The sequence below is a fragment of the Nerophis ophidion genome, linkage group LG02 (genome assembly GCF_033978795.1).
Source record: "Nerophis ophidion isolate RoL-2023_Sa linkage group LG02, RoL_Noph_v1.0, whole genome shotgun sequence".
Taxonomy (NCBI): Eukaryota; Metazoa; Chordata; class Actinopteri; order Syngnathiformes; family Syngnathidae; genus Nerophis; species Nerophis ophidion.
Window position 1 is genome coordinate 29,884,233 of NC_084612.1, and position 17,100 is coordinate 29,901,332.

General features: G+C 39.8%; 2 protein-coding genes across 4 annotated transcripts in view; one reads left to right on the top strand and one right to left on the bottom strand.

Annotated features, from left to right (window-relative positions):
* Positions 1-3,195, top strand: part of gse1b (Gse1 coiled-coil protein b) — a 459,629-nt gene extending 456,434 nt beyond the window's left edge. For all 3 annotated transcript variants that reach the window (XM_061880969.1, XM_061880979.1, XM_061880960.1), the window contains one exon: positions 1,634-3,195. In XM_061880969.1, the coding sequence (XP_061736953.1) occupies positions 1,634-1,774 (141 nt within the window). In that variant the 3' untranslated portion in view covers positions 1,775-3,195. The remainder of the gene's footprint in view (positions 1-1,633) is intronic.
* On the bottom strand, positions 2,466-11,244 carry gins2 (GINS complex subunit 2). The gene is made up of 5 exons (XM_061881004.1): positions 11,007-11,244; positions 10,806-10,920; positions 5,585-5,684; positions 5,383-5,509; positions 2,466-5,302 (listed from the first exon to the last, which is right to left on the bottom strand). The coding sequence occupies exons 1-5, from the start codon at positions 11,094-11,096 to the stop codon at positions 5,186-5,188; spliced, it is 549 nt and encodes a 182-aa protein (XP_061736988.1). The 5' UTR covers positions 11,097-11,244; the 3' UTR covers positions 2,466-5,185.
* Positions 11,245-17,100: the final 5,856 nt, after the last annotated feature.

The following is a 17,100-nucleotide window of genomic DNA, read 5'->3' on the forward strand; positions in this document are numbered from 1 at the left end:
TAGCATATTTCTTGGATTATACACCACACCAGTAAATAAACCAAACCACAACATTTTAGGAGAAAAAAAATACAATTCCGTATACTAGCCGCATTGGACTATACGTCACAAATATATCGATGTGAAATGAGTTTTCACACAGACATATTTAAAAAAAAAAAAAGGTTTATCTGGATACCTTAATTGTTTCCAAACGGTGCCTGTAACACGGTAGTAAAACGATTGATCAGACAAAACAAAACAGAAGTCATCGTCATAAAACCACTACCTGCGGAATTTAACTCTGTCTTGGTAAATTTACTGAGGAATTTCTGAAATTGAAACAATACTAAAAGAATGCCGTTGCAAGTTATTAATACTAACTGTTGTAAATGTGTTAGCTAATTTGCTAATGCTCACGACGCTAGCTAGATTATATTACAATAGCACATACAAATATGCATGACAATGCTACTGTTAAAAATGTGACAGTTTACTAAGTATGAATGGTTTTGGGTATATTGTAAAACTTACAAACATTGCTTGGAGTGATGAACGAAGACACCATATGAGTAGAAACACTATGGATGACTAGTAGGCAGAATGGCACTTGTACTGGCACTAAACAGAAGGAAAATACTGAAGACGTTTAAGCTGGAGCACCTGCAGTAAGCAAACTCGTCTAAAAGATGGCGCCATAGCAGAAATCATAACACCTTTTCAGTGTATCTGTCCTGTTTAATGAAAACTTTTTGTTGAATAAAAAATATAATGGCCGTTGGCAAAGTAAAAACCATAAAGTACCCGCACATACACAGGTATTGTAAATAATAAACAACATTTTAAAAAGTGCAGTTCCCCTTTAAAAAACTCCATACAATTATCTCAAAGTATTGAATGGTACTTTAAAATCCACAAAGACCGCACTAAACTACAAAGTGACAAAGGAACATTGTGTATCTAATATAACCTCATTAATAATCAACCCATCTCATTTTCAGTTCATGTCGAGGGCCAATGAAAAAAAAATAGCTGCAGGCGGAAAATGGAACTTTGGACAGCACTGTACTTAATAGAAGTAACTAGAATGATTTAGGAAGATGCAATAGAGAAGTGGAGGCTTTCCTTAAAATTGTCCTTTATAATTAGAGTTTTCTAATACTTTTCTAAAAGGTTAAAAGAAAAACAATATCTTAAGTATTTTGCCACTTGTTGAAATTTACACATTCAACAATAAAAAATGTGGATAAAAATGGCTCTTATGTACGCTACGTTGAAGAAATAAAGACAAAACATATTTTTAAAAACCATGTTATTTGGTAATTATTAGGAATCTTAGAACTTGCGATTTGATTCTTGATTCAACACGAATCTTGTGATATATTATTTGGTTTAAAGATGAAACCATCTTTTTTAAATGATAAAACCTTTTCAAAAAGCTGCTTGGCTGCTGAATGCATGACGTATAAGCACAATGAACACAGAGATGTCTGGAAAAAATGTATTTTTATTGAGAACTATTAAGTTTTTTTTTACCCTTAAATTATAAAACGGAATAAATAATCATCGCGATTAATCTGTGAAAGGATATATTGGAGCAACTCTCGTAATTATTTAAAAAAAAAAAGAATGAACATTGCATTTGTTGCTTCAGGAGCTGATGTCCCAAAGGCAGATGCTGGCGCTGGAAAGGGAGAAGCTGCAAGCGGAGCTGGAACACTTCAGGAAGTGTTTAACTCTGCCACAGACACACTGGCCCAGAGGTGGGCATTACAAGGGTTACCCCCCCAGGTGACAGCACCCGTCCAGGAAAGCCCCGCCCCCTGTCCCCAGCTGCTTTTGTCAGACTGATAGTAGATCCATCATCCCCGCTTGGGCGCCAAGCAGGCTGGATAAAAAGTGAAGGAAGCCAACGTGTGCCAGGGCTGCACACACTCTCACACCTGCTTTTCCTTCAGCCGCCACCCAGACACAGACAATCCTGCCAATGACGGAGCAACCCCAATCCCTTGGAGAAGACCTCTCCAAATAAAGTCCATGAGAAGGCGCCACGGCCGGCCGGGCAGTGAAGTCGGCCGTGAGAGCGTTAGAAGTGGACGTGCACTTAAGACTATCTGGAGAACTACCTGGTGGTACTGTGTTACAACAAAGACGTCTTTGAATTTGGGCAGAAATGTTCATTTTGAAAAGAATTAAGTAAATGTTTTATTTCAAAATAGAAAATTTGAGAAATTTTAAAAAGGTGCTTCGGCCTTATATTGTATATAATATGAAGACTTAAAAGATTTTTGTATGTTTATTATTTTAATCATTGTTCTTTTAAAAGAGAGAAAAAAAGCCTGCCATTTTTTTTATATGTCAATGCTTTTTTGGGCAATTTGTTTGGAAAAGAAAGCCTTGCTTTTAGTGTTTGTACTGCTGCTGGCCAGAACAGCTCATTCTAACAGAAAACAGGATCTCATTAACTTTTTATTCACAGCAAAGTATGTCCGTGCCGCTGACTTGACAGTTTGTTTTTTTACTTGCCTTTTTTTTTTTTGTTTGTTTCAAAAACATGAAGTAAAGCCACCAGCTTAATTTCCTGAAGACTCCTCATCTCATATAGCATTAAGTGACAAGCCTCCGCCTTTTCTCCACCACCATGAAGGGCCCAGTGCCAATTGCATTTGAAATGATTTAGCCAAAACAAAACACAGGGCCACAATAGGAATAAGCTAAAAGCCTAAAAATGCCAGTCATGCTACATTCAATTGAACAATCACTTGCCAAATTGTGACAAAATTGACAACTTCCTCGCCGACTTGAACACTTTCCATCAACTTGCGAGAATTTCAATACTTCAATTTAGGAAATGCGCAGACATTATCAGTCGATGAATAAGTGCCTCCTTTCTTTTCAGTCAGTGATCGAACTTGCATGGAGCTCAACTCTTTCTCATTCATGTCAGTTCAGCCAGAACGCTGCAGCCTATTGGTTGGAAGGCCTGGGTAAACTACAGTAGAAGCCCCGCCCCCCTCTATATCACCACCCGCGCATGGCCACGCAAAAATAGCACCAGTGGAGGATGTCTAGATGCTGTGAATCCTGTTTTCAGAAATGTTCGTTTGAACCCATTGTAATGTAATATATTCTTTGTTGAATGTAGTAATTAGGTATTTATGAATATATGGCTGTGATTTCAGACAAAAAAAGAAAATAAAATATTTCCAAAATGTCTGATTTGATTTGTGTCAGGTAATTATATGTGTTTATTATCACAGTCATAAGCCATTCTTTTATAACATGAACATTAGGGTGGGATGGGCGATTTGGCCTAAAATCTATATCACCTTTATGTATAAATAAAATATTTGCACTATGATTGAAGCATTTCAAAACAGGTTAAAATGGCTCCTAACTTGGCCGCTGACGTATTCAATAACATACTGCCTCATTTCTGGTTGTATTTTTTTCTCAAAACTATTTATTCACTTACTAATTTATTGTTAATACTGTGTTTGGTTAGTTTCTGTTGCAGCATGGTTCTGTCTTCACTCCTGTTAAAAAGGAAATGCACTTTTTTGGACTTTTGCCTTTCATTCACAATCTTTGTGTAAGACAAGAACACATGTTTTTGTTTTTTATGCACTAATTGTAAAATAAATAAATTGCGTCCATTAAGCCAGCTAAATAAACATTTTTTTTTTACATGCTAATAATACTCCATTTACATGTTTTGACCTGAATCCTAACCAAGTATCAGAGACATTCGCTGGAGCCCATCTCAGCTGCAATCGGGCGTACACCCTGGACAAGTCGCCACCTCATCACAGGACCAACACAGATAGGCAACATTCACACTCAAATTCACACACTAGGGCCAATTTAGTGATTAAATATTAAAATTATTTTATTTTTTCTTTTTGACATATTTGGACCAAAATAAAGCCAACAGTGCAAATAACTAAACATAAACAAGAACTACTGTTGAATCTTATGTAAATCATTTATTTGTGTTTAAAGCCTTAGTGTGTCCAGTTCGTCATTTCCTGAGTTTGTAAACCATAATAACTACAAAATAAACCAATGTTGTGATAGTAAAATCATCGATTTAATCATTGCAGTATCGATCATAAGTTAGTATAGTTATTGTTGAAATTTGTATCCATCCGCCACCCGTTTACATTCATGCGCGCTAGCTTAGAAGTTATCATGTCTTCTTGAATCCTCCTACGGCAGAGGCCTGGGCAATTATTTTGACTGGGGGGCCACATTTAAAGAAAAAAATGTGTCTTGGGGCCGGTATATCTATTATTAGGAACACTAATATAAAACCTCACAATAACATCTGATTGAATGCTAAAAACGTTATGACAGACCGCCTTGAAAAACATAATAGAATTTTAACTTTTTCTATGAACGATAAAACACTGAATATTGACAAAATATATGTCATATCCCCTCTCGATCAACATATTTTACAATCGAGTGAAACGCGACAAAAATGCAACAAACACTGAAATATGAACGCGAAAGGTACAAAATAAAGCCACCAACAATCTGATATGTCTCATGTTGGCTTGACAGCGCTCTGATCCACAGTAAATTTTCCCCTCCGGGAATTTTAAACAAGGAATCACTGTGTGTTTGTGTGGCTAAAGGCTAAAGGCTAAAGCTTCCCAACTCCATCTTTCTACTTTGACTTCTCCATATTAATTGAACAAATTGCAAAAGATTCAACAACACAAATGTCCAAAAAACTGTATAATTATGGTGTTAAAGCAGACGACATTTAGCTGTGTGTGTGCGTAGCACTCATATTTCCTAAAAACCCGTGACGTCTTGCGTACACGTCATCATTACATGTTTTCAAGACGAAACTCCCGGGAAATTTAAAATTGCAATTTAGTAAACTAAAAAGGCCGTATTGGCATGTGTTGCAATGTTAATATTTCATCATTGATATATAAACTATCAGACTGCGTGGTGGGTAGTAGTGGGTTTCAGTAGGCCTTTAACGACTAACACTGTGGCGGGACGTTAGCGAGGATGTGGTCATTTGCTAGCTAGAACGTGTCATCAACATGCAATATCTTTGGCCAAATATCGTCGATAACTATGCCAGGAGCTAAATTCTGAAGGGTGATGCCCGGGGTTAAAAAAAAGAAGTCCGACAGTGCTGTCCCAGCCTGACCTCAACAAGGACTGAATCAGCAGGATGTATCCTTCAATAGTCCTTACTGGACCCCGGCTGCAGGTTGGAGCGTAGCTTGTACATGCAGTTGAGCGACTCCAGGAGGAACCCTCTGATGGTGTTGATCTCCATCAAAGTCAAGTTGTCCAGCTGTAGAAGAAGACCGCACACTTAAAAATACATGATGTGACACCAGGGGCTATTTAAAGCTCGCGTGGCGTCGCGCCGACCTTAGCATGAGCTTCCTGCTGACTGATGAAGCTGTCAGCAGACAGGCGGAGTTTAGCGAGGCGCGTGTCCCAGATGTCTTTGACCAGCGTGCGGATCTCGTCAGCTTTGGGGATGTTGTCGGAAGCGCTTCATAAACAAAACGCCATGGTTAAAATGGCGTCCACACAGGATGGGTAAAAGGCAGCGAACAAAGTGACGGACTGGTTCAACAGCAGCTTGGTCAGCTCCATGTAGTACGGACTGGGGACCGGCGTGAAGGTATCCTCCTTCCTCTCCACCTCCCGCATGTCCTCAAGTTTCTCTGCAGCGTCACAACAGAGAAGAACGCAGAACTTTTACTATATAGACCAGGGGCGCCAAACTCCTTTTTGATGTTGTTTCATTATAATCAATCAGCCCCCCCCTCGCAGTTTCAATTAATCCCGGCAAATCATGCGCAACTTTATCCAATTCGTGCTCACATTTTGGCCAACCAAATTTTTCACAGCAGCACTCAAACACAACCCAACCCTCTAACCCAGTGTTTTTCAACCACTGTGCCGTGAAATATTATGCAACATCACCTAATTGGTCCAAAAAATATTTTTTGTACAAACCCCGTTTCCATATGACTTGGGAAATTGTGTTAGATGTAAATATAAACGAAATACAATAATTTGCAAATCCTTTTCAACCCATATTCAGTTGAATGCACTACAAAGACAAGACATTTGATGTTCAAACTCATAAACTATTTTTTGGGGGAAATAATAATCAACTTAGAATTTCATGGCTGCAACACGTGCCAAAGTAGTTGGGAAAGGGCATGTTCACCACTGTGTTACATCACCTTTTCTTTTAACAACACTCAAACATTTGGGAACAAAAGAGACACATTTTTGAAGCTTTTCAGGTGGAATTCTTTTCCATTCTTTTTTTATGTAGAGCTTCAGTCCTTCAACACTCCGGGGTCTCCGCTGTCGTATTTTATGCTTCATAATGCGCCACACATTTTCAGTGGGAGACAGGTCTGGAATACAGACAAGCCAGTCTAGTACCCACACTCTTTTATTATGAAGCCACGCTGTTGTAACAAGTGACTTGGCATTGTCTTGCTGAAATAAGCAGGGGCGTCCATGATAACGTTGCTTGGATCGCAACATATGTTGCTCCAAAACCTGTATGGACCATTCAGCATTAATGGTGCCTTCACAGATGTGTAAGTTACCCATGCCTTGAGCACTAATACACCCCCATACCATCACAGATGCTGGCTTTGCAACTTCGCACCTAGAACAGACCTGATGGTTATTTTCCTCTTTGGTCCGGAGGACACGACGTTCACCGTTTCCAAAAAACAATTTGAAATGTGGACTCGTCAGACCACAGAACACTTTTCCACTTTGCAGCAGTCCATCTTAGCTGATCTCGGTCCCAGCGAAGCCGGCGGCATTTCTGGTTTCGTTGATAAATGGCTTTGGCTTTGTATAGTAGTTTTAACTTGCACTTACAGATGTAGCAACAAACTGTAGTTACTGACAGTGGTTTTCTGAAGTGTTCCTGAGCCCGTGTGGTGATATCCTTTACACATTGATTTCGCTTTTTGATGCAGTACAGCCTAAGGGATCGAAGGTCTGTTATGTCATCGCTTACGTGCAGTGATTTCTCCAGATTCTCTGAACCTTTTGATGGTATTAAACACCGTAGGTGGTGAAATTCCTAAAATTCCTTGCAATAGCCCGTTGAGAAATGTTGTTCCTAAACTGTTTGACGATTTGCTCACGCATTTGTTTACAAAGTGGTGAACCGTTTCCCCAACCTTGTTTGTGAATGACTGAGCATTTCACGGAAGCTGCTTTTATACTCAATCATGGCACCCACCTGTTCCCAATTAGCCTGCACACCAGTGGGATGTTCCAAATAAGTGTTTGATGAGAATTCCTGAACTTTATCAGTATTTATTGCCACATTTCCCTACTTCTTTGTCACGTGTTGCTGGCATCAAATTATAGGGCTGGGCGATAAAACAATAACAATATATATCGCGATAGACATGTGATCAATATCAATAGAAAATGGGGTCGATAGAACGTTTGATAATTTCACTTGAGTACTGTTAGAAAAAAATAGGAAGAAAGGCCGATGCGCAACAGCACGGCATTCTGGGGGGTGTAGTCAGAGGAAGGGCTTTGGCCTCTCGACCTATCACGGCCGAGCCTGAACCGCAAGGCAATCTGGGAAATGCTAACAGGAAAAAAAAAAAAAAAAAGCAACAACGGCTAACTGACGACGAGGAGTGATACAAAACGGGAATATGAGTGCGGCAGCACGAGAGAAAATTGTGAATAAAAAAGGAAACGTCACGTCACCAGTTTGGCAGTATTTTGTCACAGATATTCAGACGCAAGTTTACTCAGATGTTTACAACATTCTGTAAGACATGTTTGTTTCTGCTTGCTTAATGTGACTGTTATTTATTTGCATTTATTGTCACCAATATGGCTTTGAAGCCTGAGTTGTACACTACTAATTTCTTAATTACAATACTTTGCACATTTTGTTGGTTTAAGCATTTATTTAATGTCATTATTTGCACATCGACCGGTATTTTCATTTATTTGACTGTTTTTCGTAATGCTGACCTCGTTCTAAAGGTTAAAGGTTATATTTAAAATAAAAGTATTTAAATTTAGTGTTTTTTCTCCTGGTCTTTATTTAGAATAGTTTTTTGTTTTTTTTTTAATCAATATCGATTGATATGAAACACTTATATCGTGATACATTTTTTAGTCATATCGCCCAGCCTTATCAAATTCTAAAGTTAATGATTGTTTGCAAAAAAAAAGTGTTTATCAGTTTGAACATCAAATATGTTGTATTTGTAGCATACTTGACTGAATATGGGTTGAAAATGATTTGCAAATCATTGTATTCCGTTTATATTTACATCTAACACAATTTCCCAACTCATGGAAACGGGGTTTGTACATCAATAATTATAATCTGCAACTAATGTGTTGTTGTCTAGTGTCTGTTGCCGTATAGAGCTTGACAGGGTAACCAAGTAGTACTCCAGTGGGTGGCAGCAGGTAGCTAATTGCTTTGTAGAAGTCGGAATGCATCGAGGATGGTTTGTTGTGATCCCAATATGCAGAGCACAGCGGGAGACAGCGTGCAGGTAAGAAGGTTTGTAATACTTGAAAGCAAAATGAACAAAAGACAAGTCCTGCTAGGAAAAAGCACTCAAGCATAGGGATGGCTATGGAAAACGCAAGTAAAACTGAACTAGCTACAAAGTAAACAAAAACAGAATGCTGGAAGACAGCAAAGACTTACAGTGTGTACAGTGTGACATGACAATCAACAATGTCCGCACTAAGAAGGATAGCGTCCGCACAACTGAATTAGTCCTGATTACCAATACAAAGCAGGTCAGGCAATAGCACTCATAGGAAGGCGTGAAGCTTCTACAGGAAAACACCAACAAAACAGGAAAAGCCACCAAAATAACAGCGCAAGACAGGAACTAAAGCACTACACACAGGAAAACAACACACTAAAAAATGAGACAACCTTGTGGAGTTTCATTTTTTAACGTTTCAGCTGGTGGTTTGCCTCTGAATTTTTTCAATGAAAAAAATTTGCCTTGGCTCAAAAAAGGTTGAAGAACACTAAATTAGATGTCAGTGTTTTGTTTTGCTCTAAACGGCTGTAAATGTAAAACAGTGTTGCCGTAGTACTTTTTATTTAAGATTTTTGAAAAAGATCACAACAAATGAAACCTTGACTTGAGAAAGACATCTCTTGCCGAACTGTTTGTACTTTGAAATCAGTGACACCTAAGAATATTAAATACCTAATGTCTGAATGTTGTCTGTCTATCTGTGTTGGCCCTGTAATGACGTGGCGACTTGTCCAGGGTGCACCCTGCCTTCCGCCCATGTGCAGCTGGGCTAGTCTCCAGCACCCCCGCATGACCACATGATGAACAAGCGGTAGAAAATGGATGAATGGATGCTTGTTAAATTAAACATATGCGTTATTTTTTTAACCAATACTTAGGCCTACTACGCTACAGTATTTTATTGTTGGTCATTATGGTGGTAGTTGGAGAGACAAACATTTTTCTGAGGTGGTATTTGATGAAAACAGTTCGAGAACCACGGCTGTAAAGGATTTTTGACTAACATTTTTTCGCGGTAGGTCCATAAAACAGCAAAGCCAATATGGACAAAATATTTGACTTCATTTTTGCAGTCCAGCCTTAAAACAGCAGAGCACTCAGTCAAATACACAATCTTTGACTAGCATGATTCTGATATATTGCTGCGTTTTAATAAACGACTTTGATTATGACTGTATTAGCCATTTTTGCGGTTTAATTAGACTTTAAAAATAAACCATTAGCTTTGTGAAAATGTGACTGAAAAATGGGTCCGAAAAATCGTGCAGCCCTAATATAGTGCATATACGTAGAACAGACCAGGGCAAATTAACATGCCGCCCGTTTAGCTTTCCAACTGGTCTGCTGGACATTTCCAAATTATGTTTTTAGATCTTTACGATGGAGACTGTAGCTGACATTATGATGTGCAGTCATGTTTTCAAATTACTGTAAGTCTTGAACTATAGTATTTCAAAGGTCGGAGTCTGCGCTTTTGCATGATGTACTAGTTAGTTACTATGGTCATCTAAGTCACGGCAGCTCAGACGAAGCACCATGCACTGGGAGTGTTTCCAGAGCAGCCAGCCTGAAATGCGGGTGCCAAGGACAGACGCAGATGGAGATTTTTACGACAACGTTCTAAAGCTTAGGATATATCAGATTGTAGGTGGGGTTTTTTTTACCCTTAGCGTTCATTTTTCGCTGTGTTTGTTGCATTTTTGTTGCCTTTCGCTTGATTGTAAAATATGCCTATGGAGAGGGGATGTGACATTCATATGTTGTCAATAATCAGTGTTTTATCATCCATAGTTAATATTGTCAATCCCACATTCTTTTTTTCATGTACATTCTCTGTGTCTCATTCAGCAAGTGTTTTAAATTCCATTCTGTTTTTTTAAGGTGGTCTGTCAATAGTCCTCTATCCATCCATTTCCTACCGCTTATTCCCTTTGGGGTCGCTGGTGCCTATTTCAGCTACAATCGTGCGGAAGGCAGCGTACACCCTGGACAAGTCGCCCCTCATCGCCGGGCCTAAATAAGTCCTGGCCTACACTACACTATTACGTTCTCTTACGTCCAGAACATGTCAATCGATCACAATAATTTGTTTTTTTAAGTGTTCGGCGTCATCTTCCATCCATCAATTTCTATCGCTTGTCCCTTCTGGGGTCACGGGGGTAGTGGGGGCGTTGCTGGAGCCTATCTCAGCTGCATTCGGGCGGAAGTCGGAATACACCCTGGACAAGTCGCCACCTCATCGCAGCAGCGTCATCTTACCAACATCCATCCAGTCAGGAGGAACGACTCTACACTTCTGCCTCTGTTTCAGGTTGAGTGCCAGCCACACAGGCACGTCCAGGGGCAGGCCGGGGTTAAAAGGACCCAAATCTCCCTGAAGACGTCAACGAAGTCCGGTTGTTAGCAAGAATCCTCGACGTAAAACATCCGCGCTAGCCGGGGAAACATCGACCTACTTACCCCGATTAAATATAACTTGTCGAGATTAAAATTGGGTATTATCTTCACCATCTCCTTCTCGGCGAGGAACTCGACCTCCGAAGCGTCCATGGCTGTCCGCTTTGGAGAGATAATACTTTCTAAAAGTTTCCGAAAACTTAGCCCGTCGTTCAAAACTAGCTAGGGTGGATTTTCCCGCGCTGCAGAAAGACCCGTCATAACGTCACAACCAGCAAAGAGGCGTGATTGGTCGAAGGTGGATCCTACGCGATTACGTCATTTCCGGTAGGCGGAATCTAATGTGCCGTGAGATATTATGCAACTTCACCTAATTGGTCCCAAAAATATTTTTGCAAATCAATAATTATAATTTGCAAATATTGGGCCGTTGTCTAATGTCTGTTTTTTTCAATTGAGACTTTTATTAGTAGATTGCACAGTACAGTACATATTCCGTACAATTGACCACTAAATGGTAACACTCGAATACGTTTTTTCAACTTGTTTAAGTCGGGGTCCACGTTAATCAATTCATGGTACATGCTCTATATCAGTGGTTCTCAAATGGGGGTACGCGTACCCCTGGGGGTACTTCAAGGTATGCCAAGGGGTACGTGAGATTTAAAAAAACTAATTCTAAAAATAGCAACAATTAAAAAATCCTTTATAAATATATTTATTAAATAATACTTGAACAAAATATGAATGTAAGTTCATAAACTGTGAAAAGAAATGCAACACTGAAATATTCAGTGTTGACAGCTAGATTTTTTGTGGACATGTTTCATAAATATTGATATTAAAGTGAAGTGAATTATATTTATATAGCGCTTTTCTCTAGTGACTCAAAGCGCTTTACATAATGAAAGCCAATATCTACAAACCCCGTTTCCATATGAGTTGGGCAACTGTGCCAGATGCAAACACAAACGGAACACAAAGACCCGCAAATCATCCTCAACCCACACTCCGCTGAACACACCACAAAGACAACACACCTGATGTTCAAACTCACAAACTTTATTCTTGTTTGCAAATAATAATTAACCTAGAATTACATGGCTGTGACACGTGCCAAAGTAGTTGGGAAAGGGCATGTTCACCACTGTGTTACATCACCTTTTCTTTTAACAACACTCAAACGTTTGGGAACTGAGGAAACTAATTGTTGAAGCTTTGAAAGTGGAATTCTTTCCCATTCTTGTTTTATGTAGAGCTTCAGTCGTTCAACAGTCCGGGGGCTCCGCAGTCGTATTTTACGCTTCATAGTGCGCCACATATTTTCGATGGGAGACAGGTCTGGACTGCAGGCGAGATGGGAAAGTACCCGCACTCTTTTACTACGAAGCCACGCTGTTGTAACACGAGGCTTGGCATTGATTTGCTGAAATAAGCAGGGGCGTCCATGTTAACATTGCTTGGATGACAACATACGTTGCTCCAAAATCTGTATGGACCTTTCAGCATTAATGGTGCCTTCACAGATGTGTAAGTTACCCATGCCTTGAGCATTAATACACCCCCATACCATCACAGATGCTGCCTTTTCCACAAGATTTCTTTTTTTGTGAAGAAATGTTTAGAATTAAGTTCATGAATCCAGATGGATCTCTATTACAATCCCCAAAGAGGGCCCTTTAAGTTGATGATTACTTCTATGTGTAGACATATTTATTTATAATTGAATCACTGGTTTATTTTTCAATAAGTATTTAGTTATTTTTATATCTTTTTTTCCAAATAGTTCAAGAAAGACCACTACAAATGAGCAATATTTTGCACTGTTATACAATTTAACAAATCAGAAACTGATGACATAGTGCTGTATTTTACTTCTTTATCTCTTATTTTCAACCAAAAATGCTTTGCTCTGATTAGGGGGTACTTGAATTAAAAAAAAATTTCACAGGGGGTACATCACTGAAAAAAGGTTGAGAACCACTGCTCTATATGTGCCATGCCGAGCTTGGCAGGGTAACCAACCATGTAGTCCTCCAGTAGGTGGCAGCCCCTTGCTTTGTAGAAGTCGAGGATAGTTTTGTCGTGATCCTAATAAGCAGAGCACAGGGGCAGAGAGTGTGCAGGTAAAAAGGTATGTAATGCTTTAAACAAAAATTAACTAAAGGCAAGTTCCGCAAGGTAAAGGCCCTGAAGCATAGGGATGGCTATGCAAAACGTAAGTAAAACTGAACTCCCAACAGGTGTAAAAGTAAGTGCATCTCTATATTCCTTCAAAACCGCTCTAAAACAACACCTCCAGGCAACTTCAACCCTTTACTAATACCCTCCTTCATTCACATCCCATCTCCCCGGATTGTAAATAACCTAATGTAAATAATCAAATGTATTTACTTGTTCTTATGCTATCTGAACTCACTATGTTTTCTGCTCGCTGTACATATCCTACTAAGTCAGACTTACAATGTTTCAATGTCCATTTCTCTGATGATGCAATTGTTGATGACTGAAGTACTGATATCAACCAAAGCTCCTCATCCCACCCCTCGGATTGTAAATAATGTAAATAATTAAACATATGTACTATGATGATTAACCTGTGTGATGACTGTATTATGCCGTATATATTTGTACCATGAATTGATTAACGTGAACCCCGACTTAAACAAGTTGAAAAACGTATTTGGGTGTTACCATTTAGTGGTCATTTGTACGGAATATGTACTGTATTGTGCAATCTACTAATAAAAGTTTCAATCAATCAATCAATCAATCAATCAAAACTGTCTACAAAGTAAACAAAAACAGAATGCTGGAAGACAGCAAAGACTTACAGTGTGTACAGTGTGACATGACAATCAACAATGTCCCCACTAAGAAGGATAACGTCCGCACAACTGAATTATTCTTGATTGCCAATACAAAGCAGGTCAGGCAATAGCTCTCAAAGGAAGGTGTGACGCTGCTACAGGAGAACGCCAACAAAACAGGAAAAGCCACCAAAACAACAGCACTAGACAGGAACTAAAGCACTACATACAGGAAAACAACAAACTATAAAATGAGACAACCTGGTGGAGTTTAATTTTTTATTGTTTTTGCTAATGGATTGCCTCCATATTTTTTCAATGAAAATACCGTATTTCCTTGAATTGCCGCAGGGCATATAGTATGCGCCTGCCTTGAATTACTGCCGGGTCAAACTCACTTCCCAAAATAATTAGCGCATGCTTAATAATACCACCTGGTCAAACTCGTGACATCATGAGTGACACTTCCCCTCTCATCATTTTCAAAATGGAGGAGGCTGATTTCAATACCGGTATTTTGAAATCGCATAAAGGGAAGAAGAATTAAGAGCTTTTCAGTAGGATTTAAGGTCCAAGCTTACATCACACTCAATTTTTGACTGCATACCTTTGGTAAGTGCCAGAGTGAGAAGAGGTTTTAAAATAATTAGCGCATGCTTACTTTTACCGCATGCCTTTGGTAAGCGCAGGAGTGAGAAGAGGTTTTAAATTAATTAGCGCCTCGGCGGCAATTCAAAGAAATACAGTATGTGCCTTGGCTCAAAACATTTTCAAAAACACTGTATTAATCTTAATCTCGTTATATCAATCAATCAATCAATGTTTACTTATTTAGCCCTAAATCACTAGTGTCTCAAAGGGTTGCACAAACCACAACACAAACCACTACGACATCCTCGGTAGGCCCACATAAGGGCAAGGAAAACTCACACCCAGTGGGACGTCGGTGACAATGATGACCCAGTGGGACTTCGGTGACAATGATGACTATGAGAACCTTGGAGAGGACGAAAGCAATGGATGTCGAGCGGGTCTAACATGATACTGTGAAAGTTCAATCCATAGTGGATCCAACACAGCCACGAGAGTCCAGTCCAAAGCAGAGCCAGCAGGAAACCATCCCGAGCGGAGGCGGATCAGCAGCGCAGGGATGTCCCAAGCAGATACACAGGCAAGCGGTCCATCCTGGGTCCCGACTCTGGACGAGCGATCCATCCTGGGTCCCGACTCTGGACAGCCAGTACGTCATCCATGGCCATCGGACCGGACCCCTCCACAAGGGAGAGTGGGACATAGGAGTAAAAGAAAAGAAACGGCAGATCAACTGGTCTAAAAAGGGAGTCTATTTAAAGGCTAGAGTATACAAATGAGTTTGAAGGTGAGACTTAAATGCTTCTACTGAGGTGGCATCTCGAACTGTTACCTATATGCAAATATAATGACAATAAAGTCCATTCTATTCTTCTATTCTACTCTATTTTATTCATTGGATGTCAGGTGTTTTTTTGTTGTTGTTGTTGCTCTAAACGGCTGTAAATGTAATACAGTATTGCTGTAGTTCTTTTTATTTAACATTTTAGAAAAATATCCCGATTGGCAACACTAAATTGACCCTATTGTGTGAATGTGAGTGTGAATGTTGTCTGTCTATCTGTGTTGGCCCTGTGATGAGGAGGTGACTTGTCCAGGGTGTACCCCGCCTTCCGCCCGAATGCAGCTGAGATAGGTTCCTCCACCCCCCATGACCCTGAAAGGGACAAGCGGTAGGAAATGGATGGATGGATCCCAAGAAATTAAACCTTGCATTGAGACAGACATCTCTTGCCGAACACAGCCCGTTGTACTTTGAAATCAGTGACACCTATTTATGCTGTACACTAGTTGGCGCTATGCACCACAAAGAGGGGTTGGCTATTACGTTGAGATGAAGAAGAAGAGGAATATTAGTGAAGGAGTCTTGACTTTGCTATTAAACCCAGAAGAAAAAATTTATCTTTCTGGACAAAGTGCACATCCTCTTTATTCTAGAGTATGTTTCACAGTGGTTCTCTAGTAAGTCTCATTTAAAAATAGTCCTTCACTTCCGGTGCGGTTGAGTGTGAGCTGCAAAATAAAGATAGGTGTATGAATCACATATTTTACTTTTCCCAAAGGACCAAAGGGGATTGTCTACCAACCTAAAACTCAGGTACATGCTTTTTGGTAAGGGCACCTCTTTAAAAAACATATTTGGCTCACACAGTGCAACACATCTCCATCCCATACAGCTGATGGGTTGCAGATTGTAGTCGGTGTAATGTTGGTCCATGGGCCACTCATTCCACAAAGTTGATATCAGAAAACCTCACTTCCACACAACGCCACACACACTGTCTGTCATCTGCCCTGAATAGTGAAAACCTGGATTCGTTCATGAAGCAAACACCTCTCCAACGTCCCAGACGCTATCGAGCGCGAGCATTTGCCCACTCAAGTTGGTTACGACGACGAACTGCAGTCAGGTTGAGACTCCGATGAGAACAACAAGCATTCAGATGAGTTTCCCTGAGACTGTTTCTCTTAATTTGTGCAGAAATCCTTTGGTTATGCAAACCAATTGTTGCAGCAGCTGTCTGGGTGGCTGGTCTCAGATGATCACGGGGGTGCACCTGCTGGATGTGGAGGTCCTGGGCTGGTGTGGTAACACGTGAACTGTGGTTGTGACACATTTTGCTAAAACTCCTTTGGAGATGACTCATGGTAGAGAAATGAACATTCAATTCACAGGCAACAGCTCTGGCGGACATTCATGCAGTCAGCATGCCTACTGTATGCTCCATCAAATATTACGGCATCTGTGGCATTGCGCTGTGAGATAAAACTGCACATTCCACGGTGGCCTTTTATCGTGGGCAGCCTAAGGCTCACCTGTGCCATAATTATGCTGTTTAATCAGCATATCGATATGCCGCAATTGTGAGATGGCATGGATTATCTTGGTAAAGATGAAGTGCTGACAAACACAGATTTGTGCAGAATATTTGAGAGGAGTAGGTCTTTTGTGTATATAGTTGCAGTTTTAGATCTTTGAGTTCAACTTGTGAAAAATAGGAGCAAAAACAAAAGTGTTGCATTTATGTTTTTGTTCAGTGTGTATATATATATATATATATATATATATATATATATATATATATATATATATATGATCTACAAAACCAGTGAAGATGGCACGTTGTGTAAATACAATTATTTGTATATCCTTTTCAATTTATATTCAATTGAATAAATGACAAAAAATAATCCATCCCTTTTTCTACTGCTAGTCTTTCTCGGAGTCACAGGGGTGCTGTAAAGATGAAAATATG

Bases quoted from the DNA above. Each gene is read 5' to 3' on its own strand.
- gins2 (XM_061881004.1), bottom strand. From the start codon at position 11,096: ATGGACGCTTCGGAGGTCGAGTTCCTCGCCGAGAAGGAGATGGTGAAG. The intron at 5,685-10,805 runs GTAAGATGACGC...GTGACGCTGCAG, and splicing joins TCCTGACTGGATGGATGTTG to AGAAACTTGAGGACATGCGG. The intron at 5,510-5,584 runs GTCCGTCACTTT...TTGTTTATGAAG, and splicing joins ACCAAGCTGCTGTTGAACCA to CGCTTCCGACAACATCCCCA.